This window comes from Mobula birostris, chromosome 5, assembly GCF_030028105.1.
Source record: "Mobula birostris isolate sMobBir1 chromosome 5, sMobBir1.hap1, whole genome shotgun sequence".
NCBI classification, from domain to species: domain Eukaryota; kingdom Metazoa; phylum Chordata; class Chondrichthyes; order Myliobatiformes; family Myliobatidae; genus Mobula; species Mobula birostris.
The window spans coordinates 34,908,119-34,929,574 of record NC_092374.1 but is presented as its reverse complement, the minus strand read 5'-3'; the positions used below and the strand labels follow the sequence as shown (position 1 = coordinate 34,929,574).

Genomic DNA, 21,456 nt, shown 5'->3' with positions numbered 1-21,456 from the left:
TTAACTATCTTGTCTACCTATGTGCCACCTTTAGGGACTCTTAGATGTTTTCACTGAAGTCACTGTTCCTCAAAACTCACCAAAGCCCCCACGTTCATTGTCCTGCCATTATTAGTGCTTTCAGGAAATACCATTTCACATTTATCAGGATTAGATTCCATTACCCATAGTATCAATATCATCCTGTCACCTAATAATTGGTTATTGGTGACAAAATGGCAAAATTACTCTCTTACTGGGAAATGTTCTTCCATAGTGACATACTCTGTTTAAATAATGTGATCTGTAGCAAACTTTTCTGGGTAGAAAACAAGACAAGCAGAAAACCATAGAAAACAACAGGAATTCTGCAGATGCTGGAAATTCAAGCAACACACATCAAAGTTGCTGGTGAACGCAGCAGGCCAGGCAGCATCTGCCTGGCCTGCTGCGTTCACCAGAAAACCATAGTTTAGGTTTAGACAGAAATTTAAGAAAGTAAGACATAGGAGCAAAATTAGGACATGTGACTCATCGAGTCTGCTCCACTATTTCATTGTGGCTGATCCAATTTTACTCTCATCCCTAATCTCCTGCTTTCTCCCAGTATCCTTTCATGCCCTGACCAACCTGGAATCTATCAACTTCTGCCTTAAATATATATAAAGATTTGGCCTCCACAGCTGCTTGTGGTAAAGAATTCCACAGATTCACCACTCTCTGTCTAAAGAAATTCTTCCTTATCTCTGCTCTAAAAGGATGCCCATCTATTCTGAGGCTGTGTCCTCTGGCCTTAGACTCTCCCACCATAGGAAACATCCCCTCTACATCCATTCTATCAAGGCCTTTCACCATTCGATGTTTCACTCCTCATTCTTCAGAATTCCAGCGAATACAGGCCCAGAGCCATCAAATGCTCTTCATATGACAAGCCATTCAATCCTGGAATCATCTTCTTAAACCTCTTTTGAACCTTGTCCAGTTTCAGAACATCCTTTCAAAGCAGCTCACAGATCTCCCAAGTGAGGCCTCACCAATGCTTTATTAAATCTCAACATCACATGCTTGCTTTTATATTCTAGTCCTCTTGAAATGAATGCTAACATTACGTTTGCCTTCCTCACCACAGACTCAATTTGCAAAGTAACCTTTAGAGAATCCTACACGAGGGCTCCCAAATCCCTTTGTACCTCAGTTTTTTTTCTATTTTCTCTCCATTTAGGAAATAGTCAACCCTTTCATTTCTTCTATGAAAGTGCATGACTATACACTTCCCAACACTGTATTCTATCTGCCATTTCTTTGCCCATTCTCCTAACCTAAGCCCTTCTGTAGCCTCTCTACTTCCTCAAAACTACCTGCCCCTCCACCTATCTTTATATCGTCTACAAACTTTGCAACAAAGCCATCAATTCCATCATCCAAATCATCGACATATAATGTAAAAAGAATCCATCCCAACACAGACTTCTCATGGCAGCCAACCAGAAAAGGCTCCCTTTATTCCCACTCCTTACCTCCTGCCAATCAGCCACTACTTTATCCATGCTAGAATCCTTTCTGTAATACCATGGGCTTGTAGCTTGTTAAGTAGCCTCATGTGTGGCACCTTGTCAAAGGCCTTCTATAAATCCAAGTACACAATATCAACCGATTTTCCTTCGTCTATCCTTCAAAGAATTCCAACAGATTTATCAGGCAAGATCTTCCCTTGAGGAAACCGTGCTGACTACAGCCTATTTTATCATGTGCCTCCAAGTACCCCAAAACCACATCCTTAACAATTGACTCCAACATCTTCCCAACCACTGAGGGCAGACTAAACTGGCCTATAGTTTTCTTTCTTATGCCTCTCATTCTTCTTGAAGAGAGTAGTGACATTTAAAGTTTTCTAGTCTTGAAGAGTGTAGTGACATTTAAAATTTTCTCATCTTCCGGAATCATTCCAGAATCTAGTGATTTTTGAAAAATCGTTACTAATGCCACCTCTTTCAGAACTCTGGGGTGTACATCATCTGGTGACTTATCTATCTTCAGACCTTTCAGTTTCCCAATAACCTCCCAAGAAATGGTAACTTCACACACTTCGTGACCCCTGGCACCTGGAACTTCCACCATACTGCTAGTGTCTTCCACTGTGAAGACTGATGCAAAATGCTTATTCAGTTCGCCTGCCATTTCATTGTCCCCCATTACTACCTCTCCAGCATCGTTTTCCAGTGGTCCAATATCCACTCTCGCCTCTCTTCTATTATTTTATGTATCTGAAGAAACTTCAATATTATTGGCTAGCTTACTTTTGTATTCCATCTTTACCTCTTACTGACTTTTTTAGTTGCCTTCTGTTGGTTTTTAAAAGCTTCCCAATCCTCTAACTTCCCATTAATCTTTGCTCTATTTCAATCCCTTTGGGGCTTTTATATTGTTTTTGACTTCTCTTGTTAGCCAAGGTTGTGTCATCTTTCCTTTAGAATTCTTCTTCCCCTCTGGGATGTATATATCCTGTGCCTTCTGAATTGCTTCCAGAAATTCTAGCCATTGCTGCTCTCCCGTCACCTGTGCCAGTGCTCTTTTCCAAGTATTTCTGGCAACTCCTCTCTCATGCCTCTGTAATTCCCTTTACTGCACTGTAATATTGATACATCTGACTTTAGCTTCTCCTCAGATTTCAGGGTGAATTCAATCATATTACGATCACTTACCCATTAGGGTTCTTTTACTTTAAGGCCTGTAATCAGTTCTGGTTCTTACCACAACACCCAATCCAGAATAGCTGATCCCCTAGTGGGCTCAACCACAAACTGATCTAAAAAGCCATCTTGTAGGCACCTCCTGGAATCCAGCACCAACCTAATTTTCCCAATCTATTTGCATATTGAAGTTTCCCATGACTATTGTAACATTGCCCCTATGGCATGCTTTTTCTGTCTCCCATTGTAATTTGTAAGCCACATCCTTATTACTGTTTGGGGGGTCTGTATACAATTCCAGTCAAGGTTTTTTTTTACCCTTGCAGTTCCTTAGCTCTATCCACAATGATTCCACACCTATGTTACTTCCTTCTACTGACTTGATTTCATTTTTTACCAGCAAAGCAATGCCACTCCTTCTGCCTTCCTGCCTGTCCTTTCAATGCAAGGTGTACCCTTGGACATCAAACTCCCAGCTAAAATCTTCTTTCAGCTATGTCTACAACATCATACCTGCCAATTTGCAACTGTGCTACAAGTTCATCTACCTTATTTCGTATACTGCGTGCATTCAAATACAACACCTTCAGTCCTGTATTCACCCTTGTCAATTTTGTTCACCTTTTACGTTGCAGCTTATCCTGTGAGTGCAATTTTGCCCTGCGAACAGTCTCTCCTCACGACATATTGCCTCTATTTATAAACCAGCTACCTCATCTTCAGCACTATTTCCACCTTTCCTATGATACTTCTTGCTTTGAAATATATGCAGCTCAGGACACTACTCACACTTTTTGATTCCCAACTTTGTCTGAGGTCTTACCAACATCTGTCTCCACAACCTCCCTACTAACTCTTCTGACACTTTGGTTCCCATGCCCCTACAACTCCAGTATAAACCTCATCATGCAGCACTAACAAATCTTCCCGCTAGGATTTTAGTCCCCCTCCAGTTCAGGTGCAAACCATCCCTTCTGATCAGGTCCCACCTTCCCTGGGAGAGAGCCTAATGACCCAAAAATCTTATGCCCTCCCTCCTGCACCATCTCCTTAGCCATGTATTAAACTGTATAACCTTCCTAGTTGTAGCCTCACTAGCAATCCTGAGATCCTGAGATCACAACCCTGGAGGTCCTGCCCTTTAACTTAGTACCTAACTGCCTGAGCTCCTTATGCAGAACCTTGTCATTTGCCCTACCCTTGTCATTGGTAGCTGCATGGACCAACTTCTGGCTGTTCAACCTTCCACTTAAGAATGCTGAGGACTTGATCTGAGATATCCCAGATCCTGGCACCTGGGAGGCAACATACCATCTGGGAATCTTGTTCTCGCCCACAGAAACTCCTATCCATTCCCCTAACTAATGAATCCCCTATCACCACAGTATACCTCTCCTCCCCGCTTCCCTTCTGAGTCACAGAGGCAGATTCAGTGCAGAGACTTTCCTCTGTTTGGTGTCTCCTCTGCTCCCTGAAAGTATCCAACGTGATGCACATGTTGTTGAGGGCGATGGCCACAGCGGTACTCTGCACTGGCTCCTTAATCCCTTTCCCCTTCCTGACTGTTGATCTCTTTTGCAGTATGTGAATCCAGCGTTTGAACACATGATGGGTTATCAGAGAGGGGAGCTGATTGGCAAAGAACTTACTGAACTACCCAAAAGTGACAAAAATAAAGTTGATCTTCTTGATACAATAAATACATGCATCAAAAAAGGGAAGGTAAGTCATTCTTTTAGCTTTTTATGTCAGTGGTATGTGTTAGATCCTGATGCTTTTGATCTGAGGTTCTTCGGAAGTCAAGAATGAGGCACAAAACTTGTTGCTTACAGCTGTTTTTATTAAGTGCTAAAAGTACAAATGAATGAGGATGGGGGATAATGAGGAGCAAAAGCAGAACAAGGAGGAAGTCAAAGATAAAGAGACCAAACCACTTGTAACAGACTGCTGATAACAATAGATTCAATTCAAATTCCATTGCTGGAATTAACCAGTAAGGGAGCTACCATTCAGTAATGTGATGCCTGCCACTGAAACCAAGAAATTACGGAAAGATACAAAGGTAACTGCAACTACCAAAACACACACTGAACAATCACGTGGACAGAAGTAATTATAAATGCAAAAATACAAACAAGCATTAGAAAGTTAAACTACAATGGAAATAGCAATTATACAGTCCAATCCAACATATCTGTGGATTCCAACTATATAAAGATTGGTTAATGTATTTCAACTGTGCCTATGTACTGGAACATAAGAGTCTACAGATACTGGAATCTGGAGCGAAAAGCAAGATTTTGAAAGAACTCAACAAGTTAGGCAGCATCTGTGGAGGAAAATTGACAGCTTCAGTTTCTGGTTGAGACCCCTCATTTGGCATGGGCCCTTTATCTAGTCCAAATGAAGGTCTTCGCCTGAAAACATCAACCGTCTATTTACTTCCATAGGTGCTGCCTGACCCACTGAGTTCCTCCAGCATTTTGTTTGTTGCACTATATGTTAGAGATATTTTGTAGGCTTAAGCATCGTGACCATCCTGAGGTAGCGAAAGGAAGTGTATATAAATGCAATACTATTTTTTTAATTTGTTAATGTGCACTATTTAATTTGTCTCATGGGTATTCACCGTACTATGCAAAACTGTGAAGAAGAGGGAAATGTAGGAGCTGAAAACCCATATTCGATGGTCTTAGAACGGGAATTTCAGCCACTGACTACTACTCCTACCCCCACCAGAAACTCAATACAGGGCTCGTAATTTGTTACTTGGTGATTAGTGAACTTGGACAAGGGTATTCAGCTTTCAAATTCGTTGAAGAGAAAAAGGATATCCCAGTTTGTTCAGTCTTCATTTTAAATCGATTATTTTGGGATCTGTTCCAGCCAGACCATCATTTATTACCAGTGATGCCTATTCCCCCATGTCGCCATCAGTGTCGGTTTTACCAAAGCACCTTGATGCCACACTCACTCGCATCTGAACTTGATGACGAGGGAAGTCACTGTCATTTCAGCTGTGGGATTTGACTTTCTGATCGATGGTTAGACCAAGGCAAAGGTGACGTGTCTGGAGTAGAGTGGTCCTGGTGGAGCCCAGAGTGAGTATTAGTGAACAGGTTATTGGCACTTGATAAAATTGTCAGTGACTCCTTCCATCACTTTGATGATTGAGAGTTGATTGAATAGGAGGGAAGTAGCCCGGTTGGATTTGTCCTGCTTTTTGTGAGCATGACATAAAATGAACAATTTTCAGTATTGCAGGACAGATCCTAATGTGGTAACTACAGGAACACCTTGACTTGCAACACAGCTTGGCAGGAAGATCTCAGCTGCTACAGCTAGACTGCTGTCTGACGCTGTAGCCTTTGCTGTATTCAGTGCTCTCAGCCATACCTTGACACCAAGATGAACCAAACTGCCTGAAAATTGTCTTCTATGATGGTAGGATTATTAGAAGGAACTCAAGATGGAACATCTACTTAGAACTTCTAGCTGAATATAGATGAATATACTTCCATCTTTTCTGCACAAAGTATCAGCAGAGGGAGTTTGATATACTTGTCTGCCACACTTTAATCAGCCAATTTTCATGCCAATTAACAAGGCTCTAGTATAAATTTAATTTGCTTATTTACTTCTTATTGCAAGGTATAAAGTGAATTATTGACTTTGATCTTTTTTCCCATCAGCTTTGCAAGGTCAAACTGGAGACTCTGCAGTAGGCTGGGGTAGGATCATAGAGTTAAATGGCACAGAAAGATCATAAGGATTATCATATTACAGCTGGCACTTTGGAAAGAATATCCATAGTCCAGTCATCCTGCCCTCTTCTGATCAGCCGCAGTATGTTCACATCAGAGTATTTATCCAGTTCCCTCTTGAAAGTTGCTGTTGAATCTGCTCCCACCACCCTTAGAAGCAAGAATAATACAGTATATTTCTGTTTCCTTCTAGATGAAAAAAGCATACATAGCTTTCAGTAGAATGTAAACTGCCAGATAGTGCTTTAAAATGAGTTATTTGGGTTTCAATGGGGGCTAAAATGGCTTTCAAAGATGCAGAGGTAAATTGTCTCTCATGCTAAAGTACAGGCCTCAGAGGCAAAATGACCCAGAGTCAAAATATCTTCAAAAGTCAACTCATTCAAATTAGACACAAACATTTTAATTCCACATCCCATTCCCATTCTGATATGTCTGTCCACGGTCTCCTCTACTGTAAAGATGAAGCCACACTCAGGTTGGAGGAACAACACCTTATATTCCGTCTGGGTAGCCTCCAACCTGATGACATGAACATTGACTTCTCAAACTTCCGCTAATGCCCCACCTCCCCCTCGTACCCCATCCGTTTTTTATTTATATACACACATTCTCTCTATCTCTCTCCTTTTTCTCCCTCTGTCCCTCTCACTATACCCCTTGCCCATCCTCTGGGTTTCCTCCTCTCCCCCTTTTGCTTCTCCCTGGGCCTCTCATATCCCCTTTGCCTATCACCTGTCCAGCTCTTGGCTCCATCCCTCCCCCTCCTGTCTTCTCCTATCATTTTGGATCTCCCCCTCCCCCTCCCACTTTCAAATCTCTTACTAACTCTTCCTTCAGTTAGTCCTGATGAAGGGTCTCAGCCGGAAACGTCGACTGTACCTCTTCCTAGAGATGCTGCCTGGCCTCCTGCATTCACTGTTGTGTGTTGCTCATTCAAATTAGATTTATTTTCTAAACATTAAATTTCCACAGCAGCACAGCAGTTTGTGTAATGCTATTTCAGCACCAGTGACCTAGGTTCAAATCTCATTGTTGTCTGTAAGGAGTTTGTACCTCCTTCCTGTGACTGTGTGGGTTTCATCCGTGTGCTCTTGTTTCCTCTCATTTACCAAATACGTACATGAATTAATCACCTGGTTGGTTGTCATGGGGCGTCGCGGGCTCATGGGCCAGGAGGGCCTGTTACCATGCTCTCTCTCTAAAATAAATAAATAAAATATTATTATTATCATTATTACTTAAATTAGTGGTAGGGAAAACAGCCTGCATGTTGATCTCCTCATTTTTTTTTTAGTTTGCTTATGGGAGAAATGTGTTCCTGGTGGACCAAAATTTATTGCCCATCACTAACCATCCATTGAACTGAGTGCCCTGCTGGCCTTTTCAGGGGTAGTTTAATGTCAACCACATTGGCATATGTGGACTTAGTTATGGACCAGACTAGGTAAGGAAGGCAGTTTTCCTTCCCTGGAGATGAATTGAATGAGATGGACTTTCACTAGAGTCATAAATTAATGTTTGTTAATACCACAACAAACACAATAGCAAATTAGTTCGTTAAATTTTTAATGTGTTAATTGTGCACGCTAATGGCAAAATTAATAAGAGCGCTTAAAAACATGGTAACAGATGGCCATGTTGACAAGAAAACACAAAGAAGCAGGAGAAGGCCCACAGGCCCCTCAATCCTGACCCACCATTCAGTATGATCCTGGCAGATCTGCCCTGGGTCCCCGGCCCCAGCTTCCTTTCTGTGTCAGTTCCACACAGCCTTCTGTTTACCACCACCTGTGGGAAGAAATTTTTATACACCTCAGTTTTAAATCACCAGTTCCTTGTAACTGTTTCCTCCCACTCAAGGGGAATTGGATCCTAGATTGTAGGCATGACCCTAAGCCACCCTCACCTCCATAAGCTACTGTTGTATCATAAACCATTGTACAGTTTGATCATGGAACTGATCATAGAACAGTGAACTGTTATGCCGCGGACATTTTCTGATCTCTTCACTGTTGAATGGTTGATGGAGAGCCCAGTAGCAAGGTGTCATAAAAACAATCTTTCCCTCAATATCAGCAAAACAAAAGAACTGGCCATTGACTTCAGGAAGGTGGTTGGTCCACACGTTCCTGTTTACAACAATGGTGCTGAGGCTGAGAGAGTTCCCAGGAGTGAATATCTCTCATAACCTGCCATGGTCCACCACAGCCAATAAAGTTCACAAGCCCCTCTTCTTCCTTCAAAGGAAATTTGGCATTAACCCATTGACCTTCACCCATTTTCATCAATGTGTCCTATCTGCATGCATCATGGCTTAGTATAGCAATTGCTCTACCCAAGACTGCAAGGACCTGCAGGAAGTTGTGGACACAGCCAGGCACACCACAGAAACCAGCCTCCCACTGTGAACTCTGTCCACACTTCTCACCCACCTTCCCTGGACATCCTCTCTTCTCCCCAATTCCCCTTCCATTGGACAGAAGATATAAATGCCCGAAAGCACGCACTACAAGGCTTAAGGATAGCTTCTATCCTGCCGTTATGAAACCATTGAACACTCCCCTAATAAAATAAAATGGACTCCACCTCATAGTCTACCTTGTTATGGCTTTGCACATTATCATCTGCCTGCACTGCACTTTCTTGGTAACTGTAACACTTTATTCTGCATTCTGATAATGTTTTCTGGTGTGCTGCCTCAATGCTGTAATGAAATGATCTGCACGGGAGGTGTGCAAAACAAAGTTTTTCCACTGTACTCTGTACGTAAGCATATGGATGGCGCCAGCGATCAATGCAAAAAAAGGGCGCTGTTCTGCTGACAGTTCACAAAACTACTCTATCACTACTTCTTCTTTCAAATATTCTTCTACCACTCAGCTGCATGGGATTGGAACCTGAGGTTTACATTTTTTGATGTGTTTTGGGGCCAGTTGAGCAATTTGGTGCTTTGCTGTCTCTGAGGGAGTGCGATGAGGTTTGGAGCAGAGTGTGCTGCCTGGAGATCTGGTAGCCTGGAGATGGGACACGAGCCGATGACCGACTCCATTGCTTCTCTCTGAGACATTCAGCAAGGCTGAAGTCGATGAGAATGGAGGATGGGGTGGTTGTTTGGCACCTCCTGCCTACGTTTCGCTGGTCCTTCTGTCCCTCTCACTAGCTACTGTCAGAGGAAAGTGCAGTTGTCTTGGGATCCACATTGCCAGGATTGTTCGGCGAGGCTGTGGACTCTGTTTTGGAGACTTTGAAGTTCATGTTGTATGTGTTCCTGGATTCTGGTTACTCTTTTTTTTATTTGCTGTTCTGAATGACTTGATCAAGGTGATGGATATGGACTGGGGCGCTTTGCTGTGGCCTGCATTGGCGAGCAGAGCAGCGTTGAAGTGAACTGAACCTAATACATTCTTAAAATTTATTCATTTACGGGATGTGGGTGTCACCAGCTAAGTCAGCATTTATTGCCCATCTCTAGTTGCCCTTGAAAAGGTGGTGATGAGCTGCCTTCTTGAACCGCTGCAGTCGCTGAGGCAATGTTGGGTGTAGGTGTACAGTATGGATTTGATGTTCGATATCCAATGTGTCCTTCACTTGCTTTTTGCTCTTTGTGCAATTTAATCTTTTTTTTCCACGTGTTGGGTGTTTGAAGTTTTCTTGAACAGATTCCATGGTGTTTCTTAGCTTTGTGGCTGCCTGCAGTAAGACGAATCTCAGAGTTGTTTTCTGTATACATACTTCAATAATAAATGTACTTTGAACATTGAACTGTAATAAACCAATTTACCAATTTGTTGAGCTCTCCAACTCCAAACAAGTATCTCCACAACATTTCTCATCGAGCTCCCTGACTGTGAAATCCTCCCTTGCCCATGTAACATTGTCCATTGTCAGAGCATAACCCACGATTTCCATCATCACTGACTGTGGGCTGAACAAGGACCCTACTTCACCTCTGCACTCTCAAGCTACTACAAGATCGAAGTAAAATAAAGATCCCTTTACTTTGCGTAAGCCTTACCAGGATTTCTCCGTTAAATACTGTTTGGATTGTTTGGCATTTGGCATGTCTCTAATATGTAGCAAATCCCTCCTTTTTTTTATCAGTGCATTTTTGGTTGTGCCTTGCAGTAAATTTCTCAGGCCAACCAAGTAGAAGTTCAATTTGAGATTACTGATGCTACTGCCTTTAGTATTCTGCTGTTGAAATATCCAAGCTCTTAAAGCAGAAAGAGTAATTGGAAATGGACCTGCAAGTCAGGTCCTCTGCACTGTTGCTAGGGGATCAGCAGAGCAGGAGTTCTAACCTTCTGCTTTCAGAGATGCCAACTCCATCCTAAAGAAAAGATGTTTAGCAGACACATTGGGGTTAGAAGTCAGTCTTGGGTCATTTGTATTACAGGTAGCAGATTCACGTTACTTTATTGTCGCCAAACAATTGACACTAGAGCTTACAACCATCGTGATTGTGCATTGTACAGCACTTCTGAAAGTCAATCCTGTGGACTTAGAGCCACAATTTAATTCAGGATCAATGACTTTCAAGACAGCTCCAATCTCTTACCCTGACTCCTGACCCAGGCACTTTTCTTCAGCCCATGCCTCAAATCCTGATTCCTGCCCCAGATTTTGATCATTGTTCAATTCAGGATCCACCCTAATCCCAATGGACACTTGCTTGGCCAAGCACGTTACCTGGTCCAAGATCTTCCCAGCAGTCTCCACATCCAGTGAATGACTAAAACCAGGAGCTGTAGGGGAAGCAGTTAAACATACAGTACCTTATTTATCAAGTGATCAATATTTTGGAAGGAAGGTCGTGTGCTTTTGATTTCTGAATGAGGGATGGAAAACCACCTGCAGCTGCCGATTTGAGCATCATTTAAATATTGACCACTTCAGCACAGGGAGTACCTTGAAAGTGACTGGTTACGGATGGTTCAGAATAGCAGCCGTATTACAATGATGGATTAGACGACAGAGCACTCACTATGAGATAATGGCTCATCCTGTACAGTGAGAGGCTGAAAGCCACTGAAGTTTCATACTGCTGTAGAAAACCCAAAGAGAAAGGCCCGTGCAGCATACCATACATTCAATCCAGTCTTTTTTAGAAAGACTCATTCCTATATTGTCAGCTAAGCCGGTTAGTGGTGTATTGGCATTTGCACCGGACATCAAGGTGAATGGTCCCGGGTTCAAATCCAGCATGCTCCTTGCACACTTTCCATCCATGTTGGGTTGAGCATCCAGCTAGCAATTCGGCCTTATTTTAAAAGAACAGACAAAAATACTAAAGAAACTGCAAGGTTGCTGCCCGCCCAATGCACCACGCGGCGCGGAAAGGAACAACAACAATTGTCAGCTAATCCTCTATGTGCTTCACAGGAATGGCAAGGAATTTACTATGCCAGGCGGAAAGCAGGAGACAACATCCAGCAGGATGTTACAGTAACACCTGTGATTGGCCAGGGAGGGTAAGTATCACCATTTACTGCCGGAGGAACAGATAGCAGCTCGAGAACAAAATGAACTGCAGCTTCTGAATTTAATGCTGCCTGCCATGTACAGAGCAGAGGGCAAGAGTGTTCTATTTTTAGCCATCGTTGTTTCAAATCTATAAAAGAAAAATGAAATTTACTGATACATTTACAAAGGTTTAATATCAAGCCAGTAAATCTTTCATGGGCTGCTTTTCCTTCATCAAATGGTTAATTTTTAATCTAATAAAAAAGGTCATTGAATATTAACCTCTTTGTTCAGCTAGTTTTAATCTTACTGTCTTCTACGTGCCAAGGCACTATGTTGTCTGCGGGAATATCTGTAATAAAGGAGGAGGAATAAGGGTCATTGGATTGAATGCCACTTTGAATTTTCACTGTAAACTGAAGTAATTAATCTTGTAGCAATATTCAGAATTATGTTTTGTCTTCATTTAACACTATAGTAATCTAATCTTGTGATCAATATCAGTGATTGAGAGTGACATGTTCAATTTTCCTCTATTAAATGTGAAACAGATTAAAAGCTCATATAAATCTTGTAGCTCGGTTTATGTGCAAAAGGAACATGTCCCACAATGGTTCAAATGTTTAAGGAAATGATTGTCACTTATACTGGATGATCATTGAGAGGTCTCATTATTACCACTTAAAATCAGAATCTATGTGCCAAAGTTTTCAATAGGATAAGTTGATCTCCCGTAGGATTTGCTCATCAACTGGGGAAGTGTGGGCTGGGGTAATAGGAACTGTATTGGATTCAGGCAATAAAGTAACGGCAGATTTCCATTGTTTCTGATTCCTCTGAAATCAGCATGCCTGCTTCCAGCTATGCCAAGGCCCACGTGAAGGCAAGTTCCGACACATTGGTCATATCTAGGATGTATGTGATAGCAGTGACCTTTGCTTTGTCCTGTGTACCAAGCTGTTTTGCTTTTGAGATTCAAATTGGGTTTAGGCTGCCATCTGTGATGATGGGAAGCTCAGGAGTAAGCTAAGGTAGCAATCTGGCACCCCTGACCAAAGATGGGTTTCAATCATTTCACTTTTGCTTCAGGATTCTCCTATTTTGAGGATACAGATGGAGTCAGAATGGGAGTGACTGCCATTACTCCCAGCCAGATGTGACAACATGACAAATCTTAGATTCAGTCCTGGAATTGTTTCATTTTGTCTGTGGCATAGTATATGCACTGCTTAGCCTGCATATACCATGCCTATAATATACCAGCTGAAAACCTGATTTTTTTTTAGGTTCTCCTGGTTTTGTTCCCACCATGTTCATGCTTCCTCACTTTTCCGGTGGTCAACATCCCAATCTATGGTGCATTGTGCGTTACTTCAGTATTTCCTTTGATTTTCGCATTCTCTTTAGAAGATTCTCCAGAGATAAAATCAAGCGAAATAAATTGAAGTACTGAATGGAGCAATAATTTATTTTTGTGCTGCTTAAAAGATGTGTGCAAAAATAGAACTGTGAAGATGCTTCATTTTGCTGTGGAGTAGGTTCCTTAATGAGATTCCAACTTCAATGGAAAAAATCCTCAAATGATGTCATGCAATTTCTGTATCCATAGAAAGAACAGTCTGTAAATCACCAGGATGTTGCCTGAATATCTCTGGAGGGTGTAGTTCGGTGGGATGGGCTTATTAGGCTGGAAGCGCCTGTTGTAGCTCTAAATAAAATAAATAAAACTTCAACTGTTTCTCTGTAGCATCGGAGGCTGAGAGGAGACCTAGCAAAATTTTATAAAATTACAGTGATAGAGTGGGTAATTGGAGAATTTTTCCCCCAGGGTGGAAATGTCAAATTTCAGAGAAACACCCCCAAAATGCTGGAGGAACTCAGCAGGCCAGGCAGCAGCTATGGAATGAAATAAATAATTAACGTTTCAGGCCAAGACCATTCAGGAGAACTGGAGAGGAAGGGGGAAGAAGCCAGAATAAGAGGATTGGTGGGGGGGTGGGGGTAGTGAATGAATACAGACTGGAAGGTGATATGGTGGGGGAGGGGGGATGAAGTGTAAAGCTGTTCGTGATAGGTGGAAAAGGTAAAGGACTGAAGAAGAAGAAGGAATCTAATAGGAGAGCAGAGTAGCCCATGGGAGAAAGGGAAGGGGGATCACCAGAGGAAGGTGATAGGCAGGTGAGGGGAAGGAAAGGGATAAGAGGGGTGCCAGAATGGTTACCCAAATTCTAGGCAACAAATTTGCTGCCAGGGGAGGTGGTGGAAGGATATACAATAGTAGTGTTTAAGCCGCTTTTAGGCAGGTGTATAACAGGCAAATGAATTAATTTAATTTGGCACCATTGATAGCACAGCCAGTGTGGGCTGAAAGGCCTGTTCCTGTGTTGAACTGTTCACTGTTCTACATTACACTATTAGTACATGGGGTTAATAGTGATAAACCCAAAAGGTAATTTAAGTTCACATAAACGCATTGAGCATTTCAAAGATTCATCATTGTTTTGTTTATAATGCATAGGATATATTTACATTTGCCCAATTGTTTACAATAAGTAGAGGCCTAATGTATTAAATTGCTTGATTGGACAGACTGAGAAACAAATTGATAAATACAAAATTCTGACAATGTAATTGATGAAGTGAAGGTTCAGGTTTGAATCGTTAAGCAATGTCTTAACTATTGGTTTTGAGAAATCTGAAGAAGTCCCTTTGCTAATTCCTGTCAAATACTTGTTCATGTTCCATCCAGTTCTCTCAGGAGTAAACTGTATCTTTTCTGCCATCAATAGGAAAATTAAGCACTTTGTGTCCATCAAGAAATTGTGTAGCGATAGCAATAAGCAGGTAAGATATCTAACTCCTACCTTCGCCACTTTAATCTCACTTAGAGGCTCTTTTAATGGATCACAGAAGCTGCAGCGTTTTAGATGCCGATAAAAGTCATTTGAAGCGGCAGTGAAGTCCTGTTGCAGCTTGTTAACAATATTCACAATTTCCGTTTTATTAGATATAAAATTTGATGGTATATCGCTTTATAATTGGGCATCTTTAATTGAGGTTTGAGCAGTGAAACGATATTAGGCTCACATTTTCATCTTACCTAATTACTGCTGTCCTTACTGAAGCTGTTGCCGTCACTCTTCAATTTCTAAGCAATTAACTTTAACTGGAGTTTCATTCGAGCAACTCTTCATTATATTCATGACTCCACAATTGCAATCGTTGCGAAGTCCTGCTGCAGCAAATCTTATCCATTTGTTTTTTCGTAAAATGTACTCACTTCTCCTTCCCGGAGGAAATACAAAAACAGACAGCTGCTAGTCCAGGCCTTGTTCATTTGATGATCCTGATCCTAAAACAAGATTTCTTTTTCTTCAGAGTTCTCTATTTAATCCCTTTTCCCCATGCTTTAATGGTGCTTGACCCTGCAGATACCACCCTCTGCTACACCATCCAAATGGCTCATGCAGAAGTGGGAACCCTGACTCTTTTAGACGCCTTCTCTCTAACCTCAGAGTACTAGAAACACTGAAAGCAAAACAGTTGTTCTTCTAATCATAGTCAACCGGGCCGAATTACCTGCTTACTTTCCGTGTTAGTTTTCTTTAAAAATAATGCTTGCATGAATTTGGCATACACTGGTCAGGTGCTGATTCTTACTAGCACTCTTGGTCCCAGAGTCCAGAGACTCAAAAGTGCATATCCATCAGTACTATAAAGAGACGTCCCCTTGGGCCGCTCACTGCTGTACCAGGAACTTGCTGCCAGTCCCTGCTCTCTATTGGTGCATCTTCAGCGATGAGACATTCCTGCTTGCCTTGGTGTGGACTGACCCACCATCTCAGTGTGCTGAGGACTGGAGTTAGGTGAGCAAGGGCAGCAATGTAGAATTTCACTGCAGTGATGCAGGAGCTCAGAGGAGGGGCACCCTGGCCTCAGGAGGCTGCTGGCTGTGGAGCACGTTGGAGGGAAGTCTGGGGCAGACCCGTGCGGTTTTTTAAGGTAGCGACTTCCATCGCGTCCGGTGGCAGGAGACGAGGGGAACCAGCGGGTGTGTGAGGTGTGCCAATATGTGGAGCAGGAGCTGCAGACCCCAGCAGCAGCCAGATTCCCCGCCTCGGTCAGGAGGCACCTCTGCTCCACTCCTCGCAGTGCTGAGCGGCCAGGTTGCTCACCTCGGCCTGCCCGGCACCGGCTCTCACAGGCAGCCGCTGCACCCTGACCCTGTGACTCACTGCACATCGGCTGTGTGGCGATGAGATCACGTTAAATATTTCTTTGCTGCAGGAGCACCAGCAGAGGGCTTTGCCTCCAGCAGCCTCCGGACCCACAGTGGGGGAGCACAGGAGCTTGCATCAGGTTCCCTGCGCAACAGTGTTGGCAGTATTTCACTTTTAAATAAAAGAAGGTATAATGACCAATTAATGCACTTAGTCCTCTAGTGGTCATAGGGTCATAGAGCATTACAGCACAGAAACAGGCTCCTTCCACCTATCTAGTCCACACTAAACTGTTAGTCCCATCGACCTGCACCTGGACAGTAGCCCTCCATACCCATGTACCTCTCCAAACTTATCTTAAAAGTTAGATCACATCCACCATTTTCAGCTTGTTCCAAGCTCACACCATCCTCTAGGTGAAGAAGTTCCCCCTCATATTTCCCTTAAATATTTCATCGTTATTCTATGACCTATAGTTCTAGTCTCACCCAACCTCAGTGGGGAAAAATACTTCAACACGAGGAAATCTGCAGATGCTGGAATTTCAAGCAACACACATAAAAATTGCTGGTGAATGCAGCAGGCCAGGTAGCATCTATAGGAAAAGGTACAGTCGATGTTTCGGGCCGAGTTCCTACGTCAGGATTAACTTCATCGTTAGTCCTGACGAAGGGTCTCGGCCGGAAACGTCGACTGTACCTCTTCCTATAGATGCTACCTGGCCTGCTGTGTTCACCAGCAATTTTTATGTGTGTTGGGGAAAAAACTTATTGCATTTACCCTATCTATATCCCTTAAATTTACATACCTCTATCAAATTTTCCCTCATTCTCCAATGCTCCAGGGAAAAAAATTCTAACCTATTCAACTTTTCCCTATATCTCAGGTCCTCAAATCCCGGCAATGTCTTTGTAAATTTTCTCGGTTCTCTTTCAATGTTATTGATACTGGTGTAACCCTGTCATAGAAGTACTGCAGTAGGAATTTAACACTCACTTAGTATTCTATCCTCCCCAATCTTCCTTATTCCCTTACATTTGATTTTACCAGAGAAGTTGAGTTGATTAGTTGTACTTAGCAATCTGTGGGTATGCAACATCATGTTCCTCTCAGCTCAGGAAAACACAATGAAGGAGTGGCTTGTAACCAGCCATGTCCTATGAGCTCTATATTAATTGTACCAAAGTTCCAGTGTGAATATATTGACACAGAGTGCCTTTCACTTGAGTGTATCTTTGGCTATTGGGAAAATTCATTACTCACAAGCACTAGTTTATAAAAACAAGCTAATGCCAGTGCCCCTGTTTCTTTACCCCAATCAAATTGTTTTGATTGGACACTGTTCAGTTTCTAACCCTCGGGATGATTGTTCACTAGCATGTCATGTAATCTTCTGTTAAATCCATTCACACTAAGCTGAATGCCATTCACCAATACCATTGACATGCCATGAGCCCATTGTAGTAATGACTTCTGAATGATATTACATTGGCTCCGGAAAGTGTGACCACCCCAGGACATTCTCAGGTGTGCTGGTTGTTAACCCAAAGGACGCATTTCACAATGTGTTTCCGTGTACGTGTGATAAATAAATTTGAATATTATATCAGCGCAGATGGTTATGACAATGCCCTGAATCATGGGACTATTTCAACCTTGAATATATTTTGAACATTATTTAAACTGTTTACTTTGTTCATCTCTTGGGAATATTTTGGAGTTTGAAACTTGGAATGCAATTACTTGCTTCCAAACAAGTGTTTAGATTGTGCCTGTGAATCCACTTTCAGAATGTATCACTACACCCATGGCTCCAAGCAGCTTAATCTCCTCTGATCCTACTTCAGTCTTCGATACCATGGAGCTTTAAGGGGGTTGGATTTAACTTCCAGTGCGGTTGTAGTCCCATTCTTATTTAAATCTGGAAGTGGACTGTGAGACACCAAACAACTGAGTGTCGCGGTTAGCGAAGTGCTTTACAGCACCAGGAAAACTTAAACAGAAAATTCCAGAACTGTACGGCAAAAACTAAGCCTGAGAGTTCATAAATGATCTGGCAAAGGCTAAAAAATAAATACTACCCAATTATATTTTTTTGCTCCAACTGCCCTGTGGTAGATTTATACTATTTTTCTGTCTTTGCCCCTTCATAGAGTGGTCTACTGCATGCTGTATAAAATTGTTATGAAACAAAAGGAAGCCATTTGGCCCATCAAATCTGTTCTTACTGATAATAGAACAAATCTGTTCTTCCCCCACAGCTCTGAAAATTATTCTGTCTCAAGTACCTAACCAGTTGCCTTTCGATTGACTCTGCTTCTGCCTCCTATACAGGCTGTGAATCTTGGTCTCTCATTATTTCATTGTCTTTCCTTCTATAGTATATTATCTGAATCTATTTCCAGTACTAGCTGTCTGTTTCCAGAAGTACTTTTTAACATGCATCAAAGCCATGAGCTATTTTCTATTTACTCAAATACGAATACACTTGATTAGGTCTTCAGCGATAAAGTATATTGCTTGTGAATACTTAAGGTCAACCAAGTGATGAGAGATTATTGAGACAGATTTATTTTTCGTGTGGCTTTCATTATCAGCTAGTCTTCAGGAATAGGTACTATATTCCAAGAAATAAGTTTATCAAAATTTATTCTTCAGAATTGGTCTCCTTTCTATTTCCATTCAGTTCTGTCAAGGTCATTTAAAATCATGGGAATAGAAAGAGATAATGAACAGCAGTTAGTTTATTTCCATCCATACTTAACAACCTTCCAGCCCTCTTGAATAACTTTTACCTCAGTTTCTCTCCCTAGAACTAACTCCATATCTTGATCATCATTCACATGGAGGAGATTGCTTTGAAACAAGACGCAATTTTTCATTTTACTGAATAACTCCTGAATTTTCTCATCCTCTTTAAAATCAACTTAATGTAATTTTCAAGATTTTGTTTTCCACTAAAATATTGCCATAAAATCACTATCTTTGTGCTTTCTTTAAAAAAAAAGCTGGAGCTAGATTCTTCCTGAGTTTTCCCCAAAACTAAAACTTCCAACTAAATAATGCTTTTCACATCTTCCAATACTTCAGTGTCTCATTGATATCTCAATGAAAATTGTTTTACAAGGTGGCTTACGTTAGTGTTCGATTGAAAATTGAAAGCCTACAGATGCTGGAAATGCATGATGTACTCTGCAAGATAGGCAGCACTTATGGAAAGAAAATCAGAGTTCATGTTTCAGAACAATCCAATCCTTGACCTGAAATGTTAACTCTGTTTCTCTTTCCACAGGTGTTGTTTGACCTTATGAGTGTTTCTAGCATTTTCTGCTTTTATTACATAAGATTTATCTTGTTCCTCTCGTGGAAGTTTCAGTAGACGACCAGAAGAACTCCTGCAGAAATTCAAATCTATTGAGTACAGTTCAGCCTTACAACAAAGTTCTAAATTTTCTCTCAGAAGTTCTTTTCAATATACTCTTACTTTTAACACTACCTGATTCTAATTGAAGATTTCCCTCTGGTTTTTGAAGAACAGAGATGCCTCATTTTAAAAACAATTGTAATTTTAAGTTCAAAATCTTTCTTTGCCTTCATTCGTCATGCTAAAGTAGTAGTCAAACTATCAAAAGATTTGTAATATATAAAAACATGAATGGAATTTTTCGTCTTACCATACAACATATATACTCTGCTTTATACAGTATACTTTGCATTTTTCATCTCTCTTACCTTGTGTGCTGAATGATAGTATTTCTTCCATCAGAACTATAATGTGCAGACTGATGAGAAGTATACAGAAGAAAATTGTCTATCAGGTGAGAAAAATCAAGCTTATATTTGTGATTTTGTAAATACAGGTGTGTGTTCATCTCTGATGGCTGGGGTGTGATATTAATAGGAGTCAGTTATGTAGAAATGAAAGAAGAGTTTTGGTGGGAAAAATCAAATCCCAGAATTTTCTGATAAGCTGTGGCAAGTTCCTTGCCCAGAATCGGAAACACAAGGGATTTTGCAGATGCTGGAAATCCATGGTAACCAGACAAAATGCTGGAGGAATTCAACAGGTTAGGCAGCATCTACGGAGAGGAATAAAGAATCAATGTTTCAGTCTGAGACTTTTCACCAGTCCTGATGAAGGGTCTTGGCCTGAAATATTGACTCTTTATTCCTCTCCATAGATGTTGCCTGATCTGCTGAGTTCCTCCAAAAATCGGAAGACAGGCTCACTGAGAAGCTTGGTCTTGGGTCAGGTTGGAATAACTCAGAGAAAAAGCTGCAGGGGTGAGGGAACTATGGCTGCTGCTGAAATCGCAAGTGACCCCAGTCGGGATTTTTTGTGTAAGGAATTGTGTGTAAGGGTTGGAAACAGATTGCTACTGTCCTCATCCTGACTCCAAATACTATGCTTTAAATGTTCTTACTTCCCAGAGCTCTCCTATCTTCAGCTGCTGGGTTTCATGAGATTTGGAAAAATTTTGTAGAGCAGGTTAAATTAGAAATTGCAAGTCTCATTATAATAAAATATCAATATGCAGTACTTGTGAGTTGACTGGTTGGTCATCCTCCACCTCCATTATAATCAAAAGTGCACAAATTGGAGGTGGCCGTGGCAAGATCTGAAATATAAGGACGTATATAATTGCCTTGGAAGCGGATTTACTGGTTATCTCTTGAAAGAATAGGCTTCCAATAACACAGAATTGAATTGATTGGGCCTATAATCATTGGAATTCTGATGAATTAATATTGACCTAATTGAAACACAAAATCTGAGAGGGCTTGGCAGGAATTTGAGAGGGTGCTTCCATTTCTTGGGAATCTGGAACTAGGGTACATACTATCAGGATAAAGGGTTGTCCATTTAAGAGTAACATGACGAGGAAGTTCATCCCTGAGGATTGCAATTCTTCTTGAGAATTTTCTTCCTCAGAGATATTTAGGGTGTTGAGTCCTACCCTGGTTTAACATCCCAAAACACACAACTTTGCACTTGTCTTTTAAATTCCAACTGTCACAAACTAATAATTTGCTGGAAGAACTCAATGAGTCCAGCAGCACCTATGGAAGGAAACGAATTGTCGACATTTCAGTTTGAAACCCTACAACAAGTATTTGCAATCTTTTCTGTTTTCATCTGCCTTTCCTTTGCCCACTCTCCCAGTTGATCAAGATCCTGCTGTAACCTTAGACAATCATCTTCATTGTCCATTAGACCACCAATGTTGGCGTCACCTGCAAACCTAATAATTGTGTCACCTATGTTCTCATCTAAATCATTATGTATGAGAAGCAACAGAGGAACTAGCACTGACATGGCACAACACAGGACACAAG

At 41.5% G+C, this 21,456-nt stretch overlaps 1 protein-coding gene across 6 annotated transcripts in view; it reads left to right on the top strand.

The window, feature by feature from the left end:
* pde8b (phosphodiesterase 8B) overlaps nt 1-21,456 on the top strand; it is a 295,986-nt gene that overhangs the window by 236,841 nt on the left and 37,689 nt on the right. For 5 of the 6 annotated variants that reach the window (XM_072257866.1, XM_072257864.1, XM_072257863.1 and 2 more), the window contains 4 exons: nt 4,251-4,391; nt 11,819-11,907; nt 14,689-14,743; nt 19,886-19,937. In XM_072257866.1, coding sequence (XP_072113967.1) covers nt 4,251-4,391; nt 11,819-11,907; nt 14,689-14,743; nt 19,886-19,937 — 337 coding nt within the window. The remainder of the gene's footprint in view (nt 1-4,250; nt 4,392-11,818; nt 11,908-14,688; nt 14,744-19,885; nt 19,938-21,456) is intronic. The other variant, XM_072257865.1, reaches the window with a different exon arrangement.